The sequence below is a fragment of the Heloderma suspectum genome, chromosome 4 (assembly GCF_057233095.1).
Source record: "Heloderma suspectum isolate Gila_16-S chromosome 4, 16-S_ref, whole genome shotgun sequence".
NCBI lineage: Eukaryota > Metazoa > Chordata > Lepidosauria > Squamata > Helodermatidae > Heloderma > Heloderma suspectum.
In genome coordinates this window covers 137,067,967-137,091,027 of record NC_139461.1, presented here as the reverse complement: position 1 = coordinate 137,091,027, position 23,061 = coordinate 137,067,967, and the positions used below count along the sequence as shown (strand labels likewise).

The following is a 23,061-nucleotide window of genomic DNA, read 5'->3' as shown; positions in this document are numbered from 1 at the left end:
TTTCTGCAATGTGCCAAGAGTAGTCATAATTTAATAAAGGGAGCTTTACAGCAATCAAAATCTTTGCTGCCATGAACAAATTCCAAACCATCTTAGGGAACAGATTTTATTTGCTGAGGATTGCAAATTTTGAAGGTCTAAATTCCAAATTCTCTGAGAAAGTAAAGTTTTAGCCTGTTTGCCCCCATCATTGTCAAAAAAAATCAGGAGAAAAATCCAGTGCATGTATCTTATTCCAGGGCAGTTTCATCCAAGCCAAACCCTTCAGTTTCACAACCTAAAGCTTCGAGGCAGTAAGAAATGCCCTAGTTGGACATCTGGAGGTTGGACTCCAACCTCCAGATAAAGAGCTCAAGCCCCAACATATTTAGGAAGATCAAGAATGGACTGGAACAAGGCTGCCTGCACAGCTTCCACAGGTAGTTCAACATCTTTAATTCAGATTGCATTCTCATACAGACATACAGCACAATCCTATACATATATACACAGAACCATTGAGCTCAATGGAGCTTACTCCCAGGTAAGTGAGTAAAGGATTGCACCCTTAGGCTTAAAAATGTTTTTGGTACTGATGGGATGTGGGAAACATCTTTAGTGTAATAGAAGTGGACAACTGCAGAAGTTTTTTTGCCACAGCCTTTGCCCTATTTCTTTGCAAGGACCAGACAAGAGAATATTTAAAATAGATGCCCAGATACTTATAACCTGCTCCATCTGATTACCATTTATTGTCCATCTAACAGCTCTCCTACATCTAGAGAAAATCATAATCTTAGTTTTATAACAATCGATCAATAATTGATTGTTAGAATAATGAACAACAAAAGCATCCAAAAGACCTAAAAGCCCCAGTTTTGTCAGGGAGAGCAGAATAGCATCATCCATGTGAACTAATATAAAAATCTTCAATAAGCTTAGTCTTGGTGGATCAATTGGAGATAAAGTACTAGCAATGTAACCTTAAATCAAATTAAACAAAAACAGAGCTAGCACACACTCTTGATGTATTCCTCTCATTTTGTTGAGTGTTTTGTATTCGTATTTCAGATTGGCACTGGGACATTTCATGCAGAGATGGGCTCAGTTATGCAATTGATATTGCCACCACAGAAAAATGTTATAATACCTTGCACTTATGATATTACACTCCTCAAAGGCTACAAATATGTATCAACGTCCCATAGCACTCTGTTGGAGGTGTAAGGAGGATAAAGCTGATTTTAAACAGATTGCAGAGAAATCAAGAATGTTCTCTTTCATTTAAATTAATAAAAAAAAGAAAAAGAAATGTTGCCAATACTAATCAGTCAACACAGCCTAGTCCAGTCTTCCCAACTGGGTGCCCTCCACATACACTGGACTACAACTCCCAGCATTCTTAACTACTGGCCATGCTAGCTGGGGCTAATGGGAGTTGGCATCCAAAACATCTGGAGGGAAGCAGGTTGCGGAAGGATGGACTAGTCAAAACAGGGACAGGCTGGTGCTTACTATTCTTCTTGTTATCACACACACACACACACACACACCAGGTCCAGAGAGCGTGACACACTAGTCAGGAAACAGCTTTTGCTGTTACAGAGGCCTGCCTCATATACTTTGAATCTAATGGATACAATTGGCATTTTGCATAAACTTGCATCACAATGGAACTGAACGGATTTCAAGAAGAGAAACAGCAGGCCAGAGAGGACAGTGCTGAATCCTTCCTCTGCCTGCTGCTTCTCCTTCCACAGCCCTCCAGCCACTTTCCTCCTGGCTGGGTAGTAAGCCTATTTAAGAGAGAAATAGCAAGGAGTGGGGTTGAAGAGGGGAAAGGGGCAGACAGAGGAATGGTTCAGCTCACTTCTTGCTGCCTGCATTTTTCTGCTTGAAATTGCAACCACCATCACTCGCTTTCAAGCCAATCAGTGGAGACCCACATTTGAAAATACAGGTGTGCTGCCATTGTATCTATTTCACCTTAAACCTGCCTTTCCCAGAATATATCCTAGAGATAGAGGGATTGTATACATGTTCATACACAAGTGACCTCCTAACCTGTGGATCCTGGCCCTGGGGAAACACTGGAAAATCCAATCAATGAAATAAGAAAAGATGTTCCATTAGTTTCCACTTACTTACCTGAGTAACAAGGCCCTCTAGCAACCACCGTTATCTCTTTCTGATGCTTGCAAGCAGCTCTCCTGAGGAAGCATTCGTTTTGGTAAGTGTCTCCATTTGATCCACAAACAGGAATATAATTCGTGTGACACTGTGTGTGGGGGAGAATAAAAGAGAGAAAAAAAGAGAGAAAGAAATAATTTTTGCAGCCCCCTGTGAATTGGTACTGAGCTAGGGCAGCTAAGGTGCAAAGAGAGAGTTCAATTTTGCGGCTCGCGGCTTCTTCCCAGAGGCCCATTCCATTTGGCTGCAAAAACAAACCACAGCAGGCCAAAGCAGCAGCAACAGCAGCAGTGATACAGAGGTGCACAAGTTACGGGTGTTTTCAGATTCCCAAGGTAAAGAAAGACTCATCTGGGAGTACTGCATACTTACTGCAGGTTGAATAGAATGGGAACAATCTATGGAAAGGATTAAAAAAAAAAATACAACCCCCCCCATGAATATCTTAATAAACTGATCATCAGAGGATAAATTCTCAAAGGTTTTTTCCTTCTCTAGAAGGAACATATAATATTTATTTCTGTACCACCCAACAGCCGAAGCATATTCACTCTTCTGCCTTGATTATGTGGTACAGCACTTGAGAGGAACTTCATTGTGGAAGAAAGAACTCTGACAGTAACAGTTCTTCAGGTTTCCACCATATTATGGAAAACCAGGTGTGCCAAAAGCCTCTTACCTAAGTGTCCCTACTATCACCAATGTAACTCTCCCCCCGCTCAATGTCCCACAACATTTTGCAAATATTTTTAAAGTGATTTGGAGGATATTTTAAGTGATTTATGAATGGCCATATGACTCAATAACATATACAGGCTTGTGTTAAAAAAAGGATGGGGGGAGAAGACAGATAGCCAATCTGAAGTTCAAAGGGAGTATCAAGACTTAGAGTTGATCCAGGGTTCAGCTTACAAGACAAGTATATCTGCAAGGCAGTTTGCAAAACCTGGTTCACGTGGCAGGTGAAGGATATGCTATGGCAGCAATTATGAGCATTATGTCTGTCTCCGCCTTGTGTCTATATTCAGCCTCTAAAGAACATAATACACCAGGTCATATAAATGCTTACGTCAAACTCTGAGACTGACACATTCTTTCAAACTACCTCAGTATTACTGATTATATCAGATAACAAATGTGAACATTTCTTACCTGAAATTGGCATGCACACTTCAAACTATCTCCTTCTTCCTTACAAACACCCCCATATTTACATGATGATTCGTCACATACTCTCACATCCGATTCCTTTACATTTAATTCTGAAAAAGGAAAAACAAGATGTTAAAAAAATTATGAGCTATGTGTGTTAAGAGAAGTCTTTCTGCTGTGCTGCCTCAGGAGCAAGCTACACTTAACATGGAAATGTGTGTAATGAAAATGTGACATGGGCTTGTTTCTTCTTTAATGAAAAGTAGCCTTGGGAGGTTGTGATTTTGAGCAGAGGAGCAGAGGGTGTATTGTGTTAATCTGAAACACAAAAAGTGGTCAGCAGGAAAACTGTTAAGCGCACCCTCTCCTGGCTCAAGATTGCTGCTTCCCAACCTTGCTTTTCATTTAAAACAAACAAACAAACAACAACAACAAAACATCTCTGGAGCTTCATTACACACACTTCCAAGTAATGTCTACTTTGCCCCTTTGTTGCCACTTCTCAGGAAGAATTCTCAGTTGGGGTTTATTTGCTGGATTGCAGAAGCATGGAAGTGGGGTGGGGAAGTGAACTGGGTGGTGAATCAAGTAGCAGAAACATTCCTTGCAGCAGCAGAACAGGAACAGAGAAAACCAAAAATATATGCAGCCATTCAGTTCCATGCCTCTTCAAGCAAGGTAATAGGTCTTCCCATTTCAAAGGAGTGCTGGGAGGATAAACACATTAAAAATTGACAAGCTGCCAAATACTGTGGTTAATGAGAACCAGAGATGTATCTTACACAGACAGACAGTGCCTGTTAAGATTTGTAATGTTATGCATAAGTTATGTACATAAAACAGTCAAAGATAACTGTTGCCTACCAATGCGCTTCCCTTACACCCCCTTCAAAGCATGAGCCAGGAAACTCTAGGTTCCTCAGAGAGAAAAGATCAGTAATGGTGGGCAAACCGCTCTGACAGGCAGCTGGTCCACCGCTTCACATCTTCCCCTGCTTGGCCAATAGCCTGCATGATCTCAGATTTACTTCACACTGAGGTGGAGGCACATATGGTTGAACATATATATATATATATATATAATATAATGTCCTGCACATAGAAAACCAGATATCAGGACAAAGGCTATACTAGAACCATTCTGCCTGACACCTACTTTTCTATGAGGAAATACTTTATTTGTATGGAGGAACATTCAGAGCATTTCTGCATGAGGCTTTTATTGCGCACTCGTAATTGGTCACTCATGGAAGTTTGTGGGTCCTTTACTCAACATCATCAACCTCCAGGGTTTCTCCTGCACTTTTCGACCTTTATCCCACTTTTTAAAAGATCAGAGATAACCCGATGGGGAACATTAATCCAATATATCAGCATTGTGTAATTGCACAGTTCCGCTATACTACACTGCCATCTAGTGCCTGTATAATGAAATGTATAGAATTTGCCAAGAAACAAAGTCTTCGATTCAAAGCATGTGTCTGCCCATGAAAAGGAGCCATTCTTAATCCCGCAAAGAATCCAGAAACCGAAGCCCCAGTAAGGATGCAGGATTTTAGCCTCGTGTGGTGAAGCCCTCAGTCTTGTGAGTCTCCTCCTCCCAATAGTTCAGCCCACAGACACTGATTTATTTATTTGCTTTTATATATCACCTTATCTGCTAAAAAGCCAACAAGGCAGTGTACAACAATTTAAAACAATAAAGCAAAAAAAAAAAAAAACCCAACAAGAACACTAGAAACAGTAAAAAATAATAATTGAGCTACACATTTTAAAAGGCTAAATTGAAAAGATGTGCCTTTACACCCTAACAGCCAAGAGAGTGTGGGCCAATCGTAGTTCTCAAGGGAGTGCATTCCAGAGATTGGGAGCAATACAGTTCCATTGTTTGGGAGGTTTACTACCTCAGTAATAATACTTAAACCTGTGTGTGCACCCTAAAATATTCTGCAGAATCTTACAGTTTTGATGCCCTTAAAGTGAGTGGCTCATAATATGATTTTAAGGGTACACACCCAACTTAAAAAAAAAAAAATGTTTGTGACTCTTAAACCAGATCTAGCCTTCCACTGAAAGGGCCTGGGCAAGTGTTAAGAGTTGCAGCTACAATGACCATCTCGGTAATCATATATGCAAGGCTCATTAAGCCAGTTAGGAGATTTGGCTCTAATTGACACGTTTGGCAACTGTACATACCCCATACACACACACACCATTCAGATTCCTACATCCACACACTCCCTCATTCACACACATCCATATGCTTCCCCATTCACACACATCACCACTCCACACTCTCCCTTACACCCCATCCCTCCACACTCCCCCTATCCATCCTCCTGCGCTTCTGTTCTTTCCACCATCCAGTCTCATTTCTGAACTCTCTCTTCCTAGCTCACCACTGTCTTTGCTTTCTAACACTCTCCAGTTCCACGTAGTATCCATCTCTTTGCTTCACCTTCTGTGCTTTCGTCCTCTCGCTTGTCCCATCCTCTCCTTCTCCTCTCAGCCCACTGCTTTGCTGTGGGTCACCTCAGCCAGCCGAGGGGAGGCTTGCACAGCCTCAGCTGAAGGAAGAGGTAGGTGGACAGACAGAGCACAGCCAAAGTTGAATGGGTGCTTACTCAGTGTGGAGCCCAGGCACTGCTGAAAGCTTGCACACAGCACTGCATGTGGTGGAGAGTGCATGGATGTTTTGGAAGGAGGCGTGGAGCACTGGAGGCGTGGGGAGCAGCAGAGCCCCACAGGAAAGGTCGGCAGTGTCAACAACCCAGAGCAACAAGATACAGTGGTGGTCAACGGGGCCAAGTAGGAGAGGTTAGTGAGTGGGCTGGACTGAAGGAGCTGGCAGGCTGCATCTGGCCCATGGGTTACTGGTTTCCCTACCCCTGTGTTTGGGTACATCCACAAGGCAGACTTTAAACTGGTTCAACAATTGTTCCCCACTCCCATGAAACCCTGGAACTGCAATTCTGTGAGGTGAAGTGTAGATCTCTAATACAATTCTGAGAATTTCACCAAACTACAATTCCCAGGGTTCTTTGAAGGAAGGCACTACAATTGAAGTGGTTTAAAACCATTATAGGCAAATAATACTATAGAAAGAGCTGTTCTCAATCGCTTTTTCATCTTGATTTAAGGAGGTGCAGTATGATCAAATTTGATGATCCCCAAATTAAAGTATACCCTAGGTAACTGGGGAGTGATGATAAGCAGTAAGTAGGTGAGATCCATAGTGGCCTTGTCAGCCCCCTCCCCAACATATCATCTGTTATTTTAACTACTGAAGCCACTCATTCAACTGGTTTCTTGCTACATAAACACAGAATTTTAAATGCCTGAAATGCCCTGGCAAATAATCTAATCTGGCGTCTTTTATATGCAGCCTCTGAAATGAAAGTCTGTTGGGTGAGACTAAAAGATGTCTGGATAAAGAAGGTTGGAAGGGAAGTAAGTGGGTCACTTCCACTTCAGGCTGTTATTTCCCTTTTTATTATTACATGTAATAATCAAAGTAGTCCATTATTTTGTCATTGCTAGGAGTTCATGTTATGACTGTTAGCAATAAGAAGTCTTTTGAAAAGACTTTTTCAAAAGATGGTACTGTTCCCATCAATGATAAAGGTTTCTTTTTCAGGGAAAAGAGGCAGAAAAAAATACTTCAATGGATAAGTAATTCAAGCTTTTTTCTGAGCTTCACCTGTTCACACAAAACGACAACCCAGGTATGGGTTGAGTATGGGTTGTTGTTAAATTGTGGATTGTCATTATGCGCAAACCCTGCACTATGGTTTAACTATGGGTTGTTAACCATGAACAACCCAGAATTCACAACCCAACAACAACCTGTAGGTTCTCTTCCTGGGTTGTTCATGGCTAACAACCCACAGTTAAACCATAGTGCAGGGTTTGCACATAATGACAACCCATACTGTGGGTTGTTGTTACATGTGAACCATGCCAGTAACTCCACAGGAAGACAGGTGAATTACTTGTTACACTGATGAACAAAAGTTCCCATCCTTGTAAATGAGCAGGGTGAGGAAAGATTTGCAGGAGAGAACAAGAAAACGGGAGGGGATGTTTAACCCTTCCCCTGCTTGCCACTTTCTCCCACAATGTGACAAACAAATGCCCAGAAATCAAACTGAGGGGAAAGGACCTGGTGGCTGCAGGTAAAAACTGGTAGGTGAAAGAAGAATTAAGTACACACACCCCTGCCACATAACGTGTAGTTCCAGCCTGAATAACTCTGCATTTATGTTACTGTGTAAAACATCATGCCATCATTTGCTATCAATGCCCTTCTACATTCTACACATGTGTAGGCTGATCTCTATGCAAGAGAAACCATGGACACAAATCTGAAATCAGAAAAGGCAATATTCAAAAAAATAGCAGGGGAACATTTCATCTTCCCAGGACATTCTGTCACTGACCTTAAAGTGGACATCCTTGAACAAAGGAAATTCAAAGACAAATCTCAGTGTGAAACAGCTGAACTATATTCACCAAGAAGTTCAACTCTTAACTTATGACATAATAAATTTGTTAGACTTTAATGTGCCACAAGACTCTTTGTTGCTTTTTTTCTGCAACAGACTAACACAGATATGCCTCTGGAAATTGTTACCATGCACACCAAAGAGGCTGTGTCAGTATATTATAATAGCTGGGATCCATGCAAGGGGCTTCGCCTAGGGCAATGGATTTTTTAAAAAAGTCTTTTGAACATTTTTAAAATGTTCATCCCCCAGTTGATGTCACAGCCTTCTTTTAAAACTTTCCTCAATTTCAAGGCAGTTTGCCATGCAGCATGGTGGGGTAGGGGCTACCATTGAAGAAGAAAACAAGCTACTTGGGCTCACAACCCTTCATAGTCTTTTGGATCCTGTCATGTTGCTGCTGCTACACGGGGTCAGTTAAAGTTAATAGTTTTGACATTGTAGATGGAAACCTACTAATAGCTGTAAGATTCTCTCTTGCTTGATTGAGCCAAGTTCATATGATGTTTTAACAATAGGAACTATATCAGCAGGTGTTACATATTTGATATCTAGATATTAGTTTGAATAGAGATTAGGGACTTAGTATCTACTGTTTCTAAACCAAATAGCGCTTGAGCTATTCCCAATAAGTCAGAGGGAGAGAGGAGAGTCAAGCAAGACTTCTTGAGGACTTCTGCCAGGCAGAGGGGAAGATACCAAGGAAGCCCTCATAATGATGTGTCTGGTAGCTTAAATGCAGAAATTAGGGAGCTGTGAAGTGCCTTCCTGCAGGAAAGGCCTCTGGTTACAGGGAAGAAAAGAAAGACGAATTTAACAAGCTATCCCTCAAAGGCTACTCCACAGTCCCTTTGAAATGTATGTAAAGCGGACCTGGCGAAATCTTCCTTTGAGGTTAATAAAGTGCAGCACCTGATTCCCCTAATTTCAGACATGCAGCTACAATTCCCAAGTGCAGCTGGTTAATGTCTAGTTCACTCCCACACAGAAGAGTAGCCTCAGTCCACACGCAATATTAAAATGGGTGCCTGAGCTCTATTTGACTGTGGGGAAGTACAATCTGGATACAATGAAAGCACTTCAATTGTCAGAACTACCCTAAAAACAAGGCTGGGCATTGTAACTTTGTGCAGAAAAGTTGCTAGTTTGGTTGCAGCAGAGAGAGGTGAGACAGCAGGCCCACCCATCAGCAGCCATTCCATTGGCATGGGGACCAACTGCCACTTGGCTCCTCCTCTACCAGAAGTATCTCCTGGCCTTTGAAGAGCGGCTGCCTGAATTTGCTTGCCTTCTTTGGTTGCTTCCTGACAAGACTTTTGTCCTACAATCACCCTGCTTCATTCATGGAATTTTACTGTGTGTGCGCGACCAGATGTCATCTTCTACTTGTAACTCTCCCACCACTTCTTCTGTCTTTTCTTACCTCAAAAAATTGGTTAAGGAGGATAAGATGGAATAACTGCACAATGTTTTTTGATTGGTAGCGCTAGGAACCTTCCATGTGGAAGCACCCTTTCCCATCCCTTTTTTCCCATTTATATTGTGTGTATTAGATTTTACTATGTTGTTTTCTATGCTTTTTACAGTGCCTACGATATATAAGCAGATTCCAGCATTCCTCTGTTGGGCTCCATGACAATTACACAGATTTGGAATAGGTTTACATCTGTAGTGTAGACATGCCCTTAAGAGAACGAGGTATGGTGCTAGCCAGACTATGGAAATGGATGTGGGCGAAGATGGCTTGACGACCTACTGCAGTATATGTGCAGTATACCTTGGGTATTCCAAGACTAGGGTGACCACCTAAAATTTTACTAACATCATCCACATGTTATCCTTTTTACCCGTTGCCAAGAATGGAGGAAAGAAAGCCAGAAAAGGCTTCAGCATGGAAGGGTTTGCTGTCTCGCCACAGGCCACATTATGGGCAGCAAAGTGCCTGACGGACCACTGCAGTTGTAAACAACAGAGGTGAAGCACAGGATCTCAGATTCCATAGCAAGGGCAGACTCCAGCTAAGCAAAAAATACATTGCCATTCTGCTCATATAACTGTTTTTGTAAAAATGTTCTCACAGGGGGATGGTCCAAAGGCACATGATGCAGCCACCAGTTTGGGTTTGGTCAGTGCCTGGATGGGAGAGCACCAGGGAGTAGCATGTATACTGTCTTGTGTTCCATGACCAAAGAAAGGCAGGATATATATTTGTTGTTGAATGGGGTGTGACTGCCCTTGAAGGACCAGGTCCGCAGCCCGGGTGTCATTAGACTCGCAGCTGTCCATGGAGGCTCAGGTGTCAACCATGAGCCGGGCAGCACTGTACCAACTCCATCTGATATGGCGGCTGCGCCCCTACCTCCCTAACCATCTGCTCCCCTCAGTAGTTCATGCCCTGGTCTCCTCTTGCCTAGACTACTGTAATGCACTCTACGTGGGGTTACACTCGAAGATGGTTTGGAAGTTGCAGCTGGTGCAGAACAGAGCAGCCTGCCTGATTAAAGGCAGCCATCAGTGAGATCACATCATTCCGGTGCTGAAGGTGTTGCACTGGTTACCAGTTGTTTTCCGGGCCCAATACAAAGTGTTGGTATTGACCTTTAAAACCCTATATGGGTCCAGCCCAGTCTATCTTCAGGAGCACCTCCAGCAGCACCAGGGATGCCGCTCAATGACATCAGCCTTGGAAGGCCTTCTGTCTGTCCCATCAGCCAGGACAGCTAGGCTGGTGAGGACTAGGGAGAGGGCCTTTTCTGTGGTGGCTCCCGCTCTGTGGAATTCCCTCCCTAGTGACCTCCGCTCTTTGATGAGCTTCTGCCGGGCTTTGAAAACCTGGCTGTTCAAGCAGGCGTTTGGGGTGGGTTAGGGTTTTTTTTAGCACAATGTTGTTTTGTTCAGGCGATTATGTTGCATTTTGTGCTGTTATTTGTATTGTACACCACCTAGAGTGGCCGGGTAGGTGGCCAGATGGGCGGCTAATAAATCTAATAAAGAAATATATTTAATGCACACAGACACACATCCACAGAGGAGAGACAAGCCACTAAACAAATCACAAACGGAAGGTTTAGCTCCTGCTTGCAGTACAGGCGACTGGGCAGCTTGCACAAGCATGCTGCTCCTGAATGATAAGGCAGAATTCCCCCAAAACTCTGGCTTGTGGTGACATGCAAACTGGGTCACTCTGTGAAGTGTATTTACACATGACATAGATCTGATTCTGTAGTTCATTGCTTTCCAACAATATCTCTTCTATTTATTTTTGTGCTTCGTGATGATATTTGCAAACCAATACATTTATTATTGAAAATTTTGCATGCATATGAATATATTTGTGCTTTTCTACTTTGAGTGTGCTTTCTCCCCAGCTTTTCCTCTCTGTATTTTGAAACCCTAAAGGCACCCCACCCCTCTTATGTGAGAGGTTGTGTATATATAAGGCACCGTAGGTCTTGAACTAGGGAGATTCTGGTAGCAGTCGCCATGGTAGCTTGTTAGAGGAGGGAGCTGCTCTGTTGCTGCACTTCAGTGCCACCACTGCAGATGGCCACGGTATGGTATTGCAGCTACCAGCTCAGCAGGAGTCAGGTAACACAAGGGGTTAACAGAGCATCTGGCCAATAAAGTGCTGACTCAACCTGGCTCCTCAGTCTGAACAACTCCTTGCTCAGGCACAACCTAGATGAGAAATCCTATGCATGCTTAGACAGAAAAAAAGTCCTACAGCTCCCAGCATTCCCCAGCCTGATTGCACCCTAAATTGCTCTCAGATTGGCTTGCCTTCCCTTGTCTCCAGAATGCCAGCCTGGACAGGGGGCAGTAATAATTTTCTTGGATACAGTATCAGTGCTGGTAAAATTCAGTCTTTAAATTCAGGTTTAAAACCAGGAGAGAAAATTCTGTACTTTGTGTTCATAAATAGTAAGTTTGCACTTTTACACTAAAAACTGATAACCAAGAAAGGACCTCTGATTAACAAGATGTCAGAGGATTAGTTTAGCATCTTATTCCAAAAAATTGGCAAATAGCCAGTTTGTCAATTTCATTTTTCAGTAAGGAAATTTGACAGTTCTTCAACAAAGATTTGCAAAGCACGTTCTGGGAAATTTTCCAAAGAGTGGAAAAGTAGGCCAAGAAAAGTAAATAAAATATGAGGCCAAAAAAAAAGACCTAGGCAGCAACGTAAACAAAAAAAATAATGCTACTATTAGCAAATCTAGACCAGGTTTTACAACACAGTAACAAAACAGTGCTCTTACTTTTCCCTGGTGATGATATATTATGTAGGACAGGCTTTCCCAACTTTTCACCCTCTGGTTGTATTGGACTACAATTCCCATCATCCCCAGCCACCATGTAATCTCACACATCGGGACAGTGCCAGGTTGTGGAAGATGGATGTAGAAAATGTAATACTCACAAGAAATTGAGACACACAGGTCAGCCCTCTAATGCAAAGCTAGCAAGTGTATTAAGACCCCCCAAAGTGGAATTTAAAGGTCTGGTTCAAAGACTATTCAACTCCCTTTGTATGCTGAAAAGAGTGTGGCCAGTGGGGCCAAGTGGGTTAATATGGGGAGAGGCGGTCCTTGAGATATTAAGGTCCTGAGCCATGTAGGATTTTATAGATCAAAACTTTGAATTTGGCCTGGAAACAAATTGGCGACCAGTGCAAGTGAGCCAGGACTGGGCTTATATGTTCACATCGCCTAGTCCCAGTCAACAACCTGGCCACGGAATTCTGCACTAGTTGCAGTTTCTGAACCATCTTCAAAGTCAGCCAATGTACAGCACATTGCTGTAATCTAACTAGAGGTTACCAGAGCATAGACTACTGATGCTAGGCTACCCCCATCCAGATAGGGTTGCAACTGCACTACCAACCAAACCTGGTAGAAGGCACTCTGCACGATGGAGGCCACCTGAGCCTCCAATGGCAATGATGCATCTAGGAGTACCCCCGGGCTGTGCATCTGCTCTTTCAGGGGGAGTGTGACCCTATCCAGAGCTGACTGCATTTCCCTCATCCCGACAGTGGAACCCAACAGAGCCTCTGTCTTTTCTGGATTGAGCTTCAGTTTATTGGCTCTCTTCCACTCCATTACTGGTTCAGTGCATCTACTGCCACACCTGCTGGAGATGAAAAGGAGAAGTAGAGTTGCATGTCATCAGTATAATGACAGCACACCACAAAACACCAGTGGCCCAACACAGCTGTTTCATGTAGATACTAAACAACATGGGGGATAGAATCAACCCCTGTGAAACCCCACACCACTGTGGAATCCCCCACTGGAGGCACCATGGAGCTGAGCGATACCCGGCAAGCACCACCCTCTGCAAACGGCCATCCAGGTAGGAGCAGAACCACTGCAAAGCAGTGCCCCCAACTACCAACTCGATCAGCCGCTCAAGAAGGATGCCATGATCAATAAGGCCGAACAGGAGAGTAAATTCTGCAGATGGGAGAGGTGGCAGCAAGGAAGCACATGGTGGGCAGCCTGCTCCTAATTTCCTAATTACAGTTTAAAGAGCCCCAACATTACATCATTGGCCTATGGAGTAAAGAGGACGATACAGTCATACGTCAGTTAGTGGTTAGATGATATTAGGTAGTACCCTGTGGTATCTAAATTCCTGCTGTGCTCATGTAGCAAAACTATTGGGAGTCAGTGAGTGTTAAGATTAGTGTCACACACATGAGGCCCTGCTACAAAATGTTGCAGTGTGGTGTGCTTTCTGCTTATTTATTAGTTTATTTATTTAAAAGAATTATAAGCTTCCAAGGTGGCAAATGACAAAACTCAGAACACAATAAAATAGTAAGAACAATAATAGAAACAATGATAAAATCAGAATTGGATGAGACAGTACCATATTCACAATGGCTCCAGTACAATCCTAACTCAATTATAGCCCAAGGTCAACAAATTAGTATTTAGTAGGGCTGTGCACCACTTTGGCCTGAAGCCCGAGTTCCAAGCCAAAGCAGGGTGCTTCAGACAGCTTCTGAGGTGAGGCGAGGCGGAGGGGGCATGAAGCGGCACAAAAAGGGTCAGGTTGCTCCAAAGCACTTTGGTGGTGCTTAGGAGCGATCCAGAAGCCCAGTCATGCTGGTGCTGCCCAAATTCTGTGCCATTTGTGCAGGATCTATTTCTGGAAACACGGGAGTCCAGACTCCCTGGAAGAGGAAGAGGGCTGCAGGCACGCATCCTGAGGGCCCAGGAGCTGGCAGCAATGGCAGTGACAACTCCCTGGAGCAGGAAGACAGTTGCTGGTGCACATCCAGACAGCCCAGGTAAGGAGCTGGGGGCTTGCAGGGGGGAAGCAGGATTTGGCCATCTGAATTGCACTTCAGCTCCGGAGGCCGAAGCGGGTTGCCCCCCCCCCCAAGTGTAACAGGCTCACCTTGGAAGCCCTGAAGCAGCCTCCAAGGCAGATAGTCTTTAGGGCCTGTTTGGAGGCCTGTAATGATGGGGCCAGATGGACATCAATTGGAACAGAGTTCCTCAAGAGGGGAGCCACTATTAAGAAGACCCTATCCCTCCTGGCTGCCAGCCTAATTGCTCTCAACCTGCATACTTGTTCTGCCTGAAATCTCCCACCAATCAGCTTCATTGGATGATCCCAGATTCTAGTATTCCATTATTATCACCACCATCATCATTATCATCATCATTATCATCATCATTATTTAGAGAGAGAAAATTCTCTCTATACCCTTTCTCCACACCATGTATAATTGTATTCATCTTGATCATATCCATGCTTACTAGCCTTTATTTCTAAGTAAAAATTCCCATATATTATAATCTTTTCTGGTGGGGAAGTTGCTTCAGCCCCCTGATCATGTTGGTTGCCCTTCTCTCCACGGTCTACAGCTCTACAATATCCTTTTTGAGATGCAGCAAGCAGAACTGGATACAATGTTCCAAGTGTGGCTGCACCATAGATTTGTATAAAGACATTGTGATACAGAAGTTTTATTTTTGATCCCTTTCCTAATATCCCTAACATGAAATTCACTTTTTTCACAGCTACCACACACTGGGTCATTTTTTTAATTGAGCTATCTACCACCACGACCCCACCATCCCTTTCTGATCAGTTCAAAAGCATGATGCAGAGGTTTGCTTTTGTGTATGAAACTGTCTCTAACAAGCAGCAAACGGAGATTCTTGTGCTCTGTGTGAAACTTGGGGTAATTGCAAAGCTGTATACTGGGAACACTGGCTTTTAAAATATGTATGTAAAATATGCATGTTTAAGTACATTGCCTTGTGCCAGCTATGATAACTATCTTCTCACAGGACTGCTATATTTAAGTTAAGAAGAATGAATTTTGTAAAGTGCAGTGCTTTGGGTATATAAGAATAGAAAAAGGTATAGGAATCACCAGTTCAGACCTCACCAGCATATATGTGAAACTGGGATTTTTTGCCCTGATATGCATCGCTTTACATTTACTTGATTTGTAACGTTCATAAACTCAACACCCAATGCGTTCTGTGTTGCTTATCAGGGACAGGGATCCATATCGAAAATTCCCTTGTGATCACCGATTTTTATGCAACCCAAATTATTGTTTCTGATGTGCTTGTAAAAATGGCACCTTTTCATTCTTCATTCATATCTAAATGCTTCATTTGCCAGCTTAGACTGTGGAAGGCAATTCAATTCCCTTCACTATTGCAGAGAGGGAATAATTTGGCTTGATTTTGGTTTGATGTTTCTCTGAAAATACAAGGCATAAATGTCAGATTCTACATTCTCCAATTCATATTCTTAAATACATGCACGTATTCAAGTCCCACTGAAGCCAAGAAGACTTTTATCTAAGGAAAGTATTTTGGCTAAGAGCCAGTAATATCCTCTCTGCTAAACTAAATCATAGAACATAATACTATATCATTTTTATCCTCTTAATCAGAGAAAATGGCATTCATAACGTCTTATTAATCCTAATAATCTTCTTTATAAAAATGGATTAACCACCTTAGCATTGGTCTGGTAGGATAAAAACTGGAGGCACAATCTAGAGAAACTTAAGCATTCTTAAGTCTCACTGAAATCAGCACTAGTGAAGCCCTTCCTTTGATTTTGATGTGACTGAAGCATATTTAACTTGCTATAGATCAAGTCTTAGACCTTCCAAATTTCCATGCAGAAATTATAGCATGCCATGTCTCGGTGCATCAGAAAAGCCAAGCACAATTTCAAAAGAAAACTGACTGAGGGCAAAAGCTCTTACCCTGAAGAACACACTGTTGCTAGGGGCTTTATAGTATATCTGCCTTCACTCTGTCCCCACCCTCATCACAATAATGGGGCATTTCCTCCCAATGCTAATTGCAGCTTCAGAGAAGCATTTTACCTCCAGACCAAAGCAGGGGAGTAAAGGGGGTAATTTTTCCTCCTTACCTGCTGTGACCCCAATAATTATCAAACCTGCCCCCCAACTGATGACATTTCCATTAAAAAAATAAAAATAAAACATGCCTCTTAAATGCAAACTTGCATTTCATGTAACATCTAGTTTGGCCCTAAGTTGGGGTCAATGTGCCCATTCAACAGAGTCGTCTTCAGTTTGAGTTGTATTTTGCTAACTCTTCACTAGCCATTTTGTTGCATTCAGCACAGGCTTCTGGAACAGAACTGTTCCACAAACCAGCATTCACCATGTGGCAGAAGGTGAAACCTCAGGACCGAGGGAGCCTGAGCTCCCTCCTGGTTTTGAGGTGACAGAGCAAGGCTATGAAACTGGATATGGAAGATGTCTTTGGAGCTGGACGAGGAGGAAGAGATGCAGCGACAGGCCCTAAAGGGCCTGATGTGACTGAAAGCCCTAAAGATTGCATGCTGAAGCAACAATGGCTTCCTCCCCTTTTCTCCTGTTACCTCAAGGAATCAGGAAGGCAGGATGCGAGCTTGAAATCCTGACAGTGTTCAAGTGGTCTCTCAGTCCACTTGGCTTTCCAGTTTTAGAAAAGCAGCACTACACAGGTGTCCTGAGCACATATCCAACTAACTAGGTAAAGTCAGTGCATTGCGAGGCAGCGGAACTGTGCTTGCCCAGGCTACTTTGGGATATGAATGCTTTGAATAGATGATATTAATAAGACCACTTTTGGCCTTCACACACTTGTCACAATGTCAGCGTGGTGCATGTGAGCACTCACCAATACATGACTCTTCTGGGTCTTGTGTTATTGGCAATCCACATGCATATGTGCCCTCCAGACATTATGGCAAACACATGGAAGGGGCCTGGAACAGGGTGCACAGAATGATCCTGCATCCCAATTGTCTCTCAGCTTTACACAGTTTGCCAAAGGTTTGCATAGCTCCCCCAGGTAACTGCATATCAATGAAATGTGTTCTCACAATGCTTTGGGGGTGCTTTGAGCATCCAGATTCCAGACTTCAGGTTACTTGCACAGTGTTTGGTGAAAGGCCTCTACAGTTCTGTAGATTTTCATGGTATAAAGTGCTATGGCAATGAATTAGTTCTGTAAAGGCATCGGTGCCAAATTCAGACTACTTCTTCCTAGTTAATCGTACCTATTCAATTGCTTGAGCATCATCTTGATATGAATTGGTTCACTCACAAACGAAATTTACTCAAAGGGAGACTGGAACAAAGGAAGGAAAAGAAGGGGTTGGCAGACAGAAGTACAAAGGAATCTAAGGTATGGTGCCTCACAACCATCAGATTTAGGGAGCAGAGTACTTACTATTCAGAGTTTCTCAGCAACTATATAGGGTAGTCTTACCATGAGGTAGGGTGAGATGGCCTGCATCAGCAGCCAGATTTTGGAGGCAAAAGAAACTGAGGAAATAGTCAACTATGTTTGTCTGCTGGCTAAACACCTGTCAAGTTTGACCAGTGAGGTGACAATTCCTTGTCCTTCCCCAACCCACTCCCAAAGTGAACAAGCTGGATGAACTGCACTTGCTACAATTATGCTCTGAAAGGCTGCGGTAAAACAGGTTGCACACATCCGGTTCTACCTGATCAGGGAAATTCCATGCAGGCTTGCAGGCTTGCTTGCTTGCTTGCTTTATTTATTTATTAATCGCCCATCTGGCTGGTCACCCAGCCACTCTGGGCAATGTACAACAATAAAAACAGTTCATACAATAAAATTCAACATTAAAAACATCACATTTCTAAAATTACCCTAGCCCACCCCAAATGCCTGCCTGAACAACCACATTTTTAATGTGTGGCGGAAGCTCATTAAAGAGGGGGCATGGCGGAGTTCCCTAGGGAGGGAGTTCCACAAAGCGGGGGCCACCACAGAGAAGGCCCTCTCCCTTGTCCTCATCAGCCTAGCTGTCCTGGCTGATGGGACAGAGAGAAGGCCATCCGAGGCTGATCTTGTTGAGTGGCCTATCTGGTGTTGCTGGAGGTGGTCCTTGAGATAGGCTGGGCCGGAGCCGTATAGGGTTTTAAAGGTCAAAACCAACACCTTGAATTTGGCCCAGAAAAGAACTGGTAGCCAGTGCAGCTCCTTCAGCACTGGAGTGACATGATCTCGCTGGCGGCTGCCTTTAATCAGGCGAGCCGCCACATTCTGTACCAGCTGCAGCTTCTGAACCATCTTCAAGGGTAACCCCATGTAGAGCGCATTACAGTAGTCTAAACGAGAGGCGACCAGGGCATGTACTACTGATAGGAGCAGATGGTCGGGAAGGTAGGGGCGCAGCCGCCATATCAGATGGAGTTGGTACAGCGCTGTCTGGCTCACAGCTGACACCTGAGCCTCCATGGACAGCTGGGAGTCTAAGATGACCCCCAAGCTGCAGACCTGGTCTTTCAAGGGTAACTGCACCCCATTCAGCACCAGGTCAACATCCCCCAACCTCCTCTTGTCTCCCACCAAAAGTACCTCGGTCTTGGCAGGGTTCAGCTTCAGCTTGTTCCTCCCCATCCAGCCACTCACTGTCTCCAGACATTTGGACAGGGATTCTATGGCCAACCTTGGTGAAGATTTGAACGAGAGGTAGAGCTGTGTGTCATCCATATATTGATGACACCACACCCCAAACCTCCTGATGATAGCCCCCAGCGGCTTCACATAGATGTTAAATAGCACTGGGGAGAGGATGGAACCCTGTGGCACCCCACAAGTGAGTGGCCACGGGTCCGAAACCTCCTCTCCCAGTGCTACCCTCTGGTACCTGTCGGAGAGAAAGGACCGGAACCACCGTAATACGGTGTCTCCAATGCCCAACCCCTCCGGGCAGTCCAGGAGGATACCATGGTCAATGGTATCAAAGCCGCTGAGAGGTCGAGGAGAACAAGGAAGGAGCATTCACCCCTGTCCAGAGCCCTCCTCCTCATCTTCATTGAGGTTGAAATCTCAAGTTACTAGATCTAAAAAAAGAAGAAGTCCCTCTCCCCATCCTATTCCCTTACTACGGGGTGGGGGGGCTTGTATTTCTGCTGCCACCACCATCAGAAGAAGAAGAAGGATCTTCTTGTTATCTCTGGTTATTTAACTTCTTATAATATTGTGGAATCTTCTTCAAGGTTATTTCCCTGGTGTGTAAAATTCCCCATATTTTACTATGGCTGAAGATCCAGCTCTTGGGAGTTTCGTTGGGCTAACAACATTTTAAAAGTCCACCTCTTTACTGCTTTTTGTAAAATAGCATCAACCAGTACGCCACACAGGTTTCAGTTTTCTCTGAAAAGGATACATTTTTACTGAGCATGTAATTATATCAAAAGCCAAAAAGATAACTAAGAAGATTTCTACTTTACATACTGTAACCAAATATTCAGATTAAGTATGTTTATATACTTCCTTTTGCTCCCTAGTTCTTAAATGAGCAGGCCCTTTGACCTTGAGTTACAAAGTTCTTTAGAACATGCCTATGGATGGGCATTTTCGGGATGACCAAGGCACTTTTGTTTAGCCAAAAATCCTAGAGATCCACCACTAGCATCCATCTTTCCCAAGATTCTTCTGGGTATGTCTGTGGTTCCCTATGAAACATTTTTGTGCTATTTAACACTTGTCTGATCTGACTTATTTCACCTTGAAAGTTTGTACTTTTCCGATAAGCTTCTAGGCTGCGGTCCTCCATTGCTTATGTGATCACTGTCAGGAAGGCCCAATGGAATTACAAAAGCAAAGCCTTTATGTTTGAACAGTCTTCCTCTCCCCGCCTGCCTGAATGATGCCACTTCAATCTTGAGAGGCTTATTTATGTTAGTTTCAGTGCATAAGCAGAGTGTAAACAAGACATTTAACTAGAACATTTCCTCAGATTACCTCTTGGATGAAAAATAATTTTACCACAAATAATAAATGCTGGCCGAATGTCCATCATTCGGATGGCCTGGCTGTACATAGAGGGAGGGCCTATTATTGAGCCCCAGGGTGGCCATGTGTCCTCTTTTACAGAGGACAGTCCTCTATTTGAAGGCATCCACTGTTTGAAGGACTGTCCTGGCCAATTCTGATTTAAAGAAAAAGAACCATAAGAATGGTTGCTCATCAACAGTTAACACCTGTACAGCAGATTTAACAGGCAGGGACACAGGCCACAATACATTGTAAGACGTACTGTATTTCTATTTAAATTATAATAACTTTTAAATTTACATCTATACATATGAATTCACATATGCAAATTTTATGCAAATTACTATCCCCTTTTTTCTTCTTTTTTTGGCGATGCATTTGCTCTTTTTTGGTGATTCCTAAGTAGCCACCCCTAACCTCAATGAGGTACCTGTTAGTGGGTGGCCTGGACTCCATCCGTCAGGGGAAGATCTGGGGAAGATTTTGCTCCCACTGCAATATGTTGCCTACTTGGCAGCCTTTTTATAAATATAGGAGAGTGTAAACAGCCTCATGCTGGGACACCACTGGGGCAAAGACTAAACCCATTCACTAATAACTAAACCCGCTCCCTTCTCTAGAGCCTTATCCTGGTTCTATTTCTTGCTCACCCTGAGTGTAACAGAATGCTGGAAACTCGTTATCAAGCATAGGTTATTGTTTTTCATGACATTGGGGTGGGATCTGGATTTTCTGCCTCAGATGCCAAAATGTCCAGAGCTATCTCTGGCCAAGCATCCAAGCCCAGAAGAGCGCTTCTACCTGTTAAGGCAAGTGCTCTGAGCTCTCCCCAGGGTCTGCATTCTAACCTCAAATTAAGAAGAGGTTTTAAGAAAAGTGTATATTCTCCAGTATCTTCCTTACCAAGCTTTCTTCTGGCTGAAACCTGATTGCCAGCTTCAAGCTTCATTCACAGATCTCAATATGCTTATAAAAAGCAATCTCAGTACTAATGCAGAGAAAATCGCCATTTTGAAGGAAATAATGAAATATGTTTCAAATACCAACAATAACAACTCCTCTGAGCTCATGTTACGTCAGGTATACTTACATTTGCAAATGCATCCAGTATCTTAATTCAGTTCACACAGTTTTATCGCTCAGAGCTAGACATTTTCTACAAATACATTATAAAATCTATGCACTCAAGTACTTCTGCACCAAAATACTTTTTTCACACAGCAAGCCATTTCTTTCTCTTCTGAATGCACAAATAGAATGTCACGTACAATGACATTTTGTAGGAAATCCTTTGCTTTAAAAAAAACCTGTAAATTAGATAACCAAAGCTCCAAGCCAAGCACAGAGGTGTTTACGGCTCAGTCATGCAAATTTCTTAGCCGTCTCTCTCAGCGGAGATTGAGATATAGAAAAGCGCATGTTTCATAATGAAAGACTCTGCCTATCCGCCAAAGGCTTCAACAACTGTCCTGACTCTAGTGACTCTCCCAACCAGTCACCAGAGCGACTTCTTAAGAGACCGATAGCCTGTGGACTGATGTCTCCACACACTGTTGTAACCAGTCATTCTGTGTTGTGTTGTGTTGTGTTGTAACCAGCACACCCAAGGCACACTCTCAATTCTACACACACAAGAACCAGCAACAGTTAAGAACGGTGGTGAAACTGCGAGCTCTCACCACTCAGATAGACAGCTTCTTCTCAGAAAACCTCTTGCCCACTGTCATATCTTCAGTGTTCTCTTCCACCAGCAATCTCACTAGTTGAATATGCTTTTGCACAGGTGCGGGCAACTTCAGAGGACACTTTCGACCCTCCAAACACCTATGCAGACTGTAGTCTTCCTGCTGCTGCTACTGCTGAATTCAGCAACAGTAGGGAAAAAAACACTACAGAAGGTAAAATGAACACATTTATCTTGCTAGCTTTTTCTGTCACCATGAATTTTGGTGGTGGCAAAAGACAGGGGCCGCATGTGACACATAGGCCACATGTTGCCCACTCCTGCTTTTAGTACTTCTGTGCTTTAGATGAATATGCTTTAGGCTGCGAGATTATACCCTCTTACCTGGACGTAAGGCCCACTGAACTCATTGGGGTTTACTTCTGTGCAGACATTAGCAGACAATGAATCCTAAGAAGTGGAAGGTGCTTCAAAGGTCATCTAGTCCAGTCCCCTACTGACACAGGAAATCCACTAGTACAGCACTCTGATTAGTGGTCATCCAGTCTCTGCTTTAAAACCTCTAACAAGAGTCCAGCACCATCCAAGGCAGCATTTTCCACTCTCAAACCATCTGTGCCATCAGGAAGTACTTCCCAAAGATTAGCTGAAATCCTTTTTGTTGTAATTTGGATCCAATGGTTTGGGTCCTACTCTATGGAGTAACAGAAAACAAATTTGCTCCATCATCTATGAGAAAGCCCTTCAAATATTTGAAGATGGCTATCATATCACTTCTTAATTATTTGTTCTCCAGGCTAAACATACCCAACTTCCTCAGTCTTTCCTTCCAGGACTTTGTCTCCAGGCATCTCACCATCTTCACTGCCATACTGTTGACACATTCCAGTGTTGATATCCCTCTTAAAACACAGTGCTCCCAATCTGGCCACTATTCTGTTGATGCAACCTAGAATTGTATTTGCCTTTTTAGGTGCTAAATCACACTGCTGACTCATGCTTAGCTTGCAGTTTTCTAAAACCCCTAGATCCTTTTCGCCCATATTGCTCTTAAGCCAGGTGTCAACCAACTTGTATTTGTGCAACTGATTCTTCCTTCCTAAATGCATAACTTCATATAAATCTTTATTGAAATAGATTTTGTTAGTTTTGGACCAGTTCTCCATTCTATCAAGATCATCTTGAATCCTGTTCTGGTCTTCTAAGGTATTAGCTACCCCACCCAGTTTGGTGT

The 23,061-nt window shown here is 43.3% G+C and overlaps 1 protein-coding gene across 1 annotated transcript in view; it reads right to left on the bottom strand.

Moving 5' to 3' along the window:
- TMEFF1 (transmembrane protein with EGF like and two follistatin like domains 1) overlaps positions 1-23,061 on the bottom strand; it is a 112,823-nt gene that overhangs the window by 60,170 nt on the left and 29,592 nt on the right. The window contains exons 2-3 of the mRNA XM_084848150.1: positions 3,322-3,431; positions 2,128-2,257 (exon numbers count right to left, since the gene is read on the bottom strand). Coding sequence (XP_084704276.1) covers positions 2,128-2,257; positions 3,322-3,431 — 240 coding nt within the window. The remainder of the gene's footprint in view (positions 1-2,127; positions 2,258-3,321; positions 3,432-23,061) is intronic.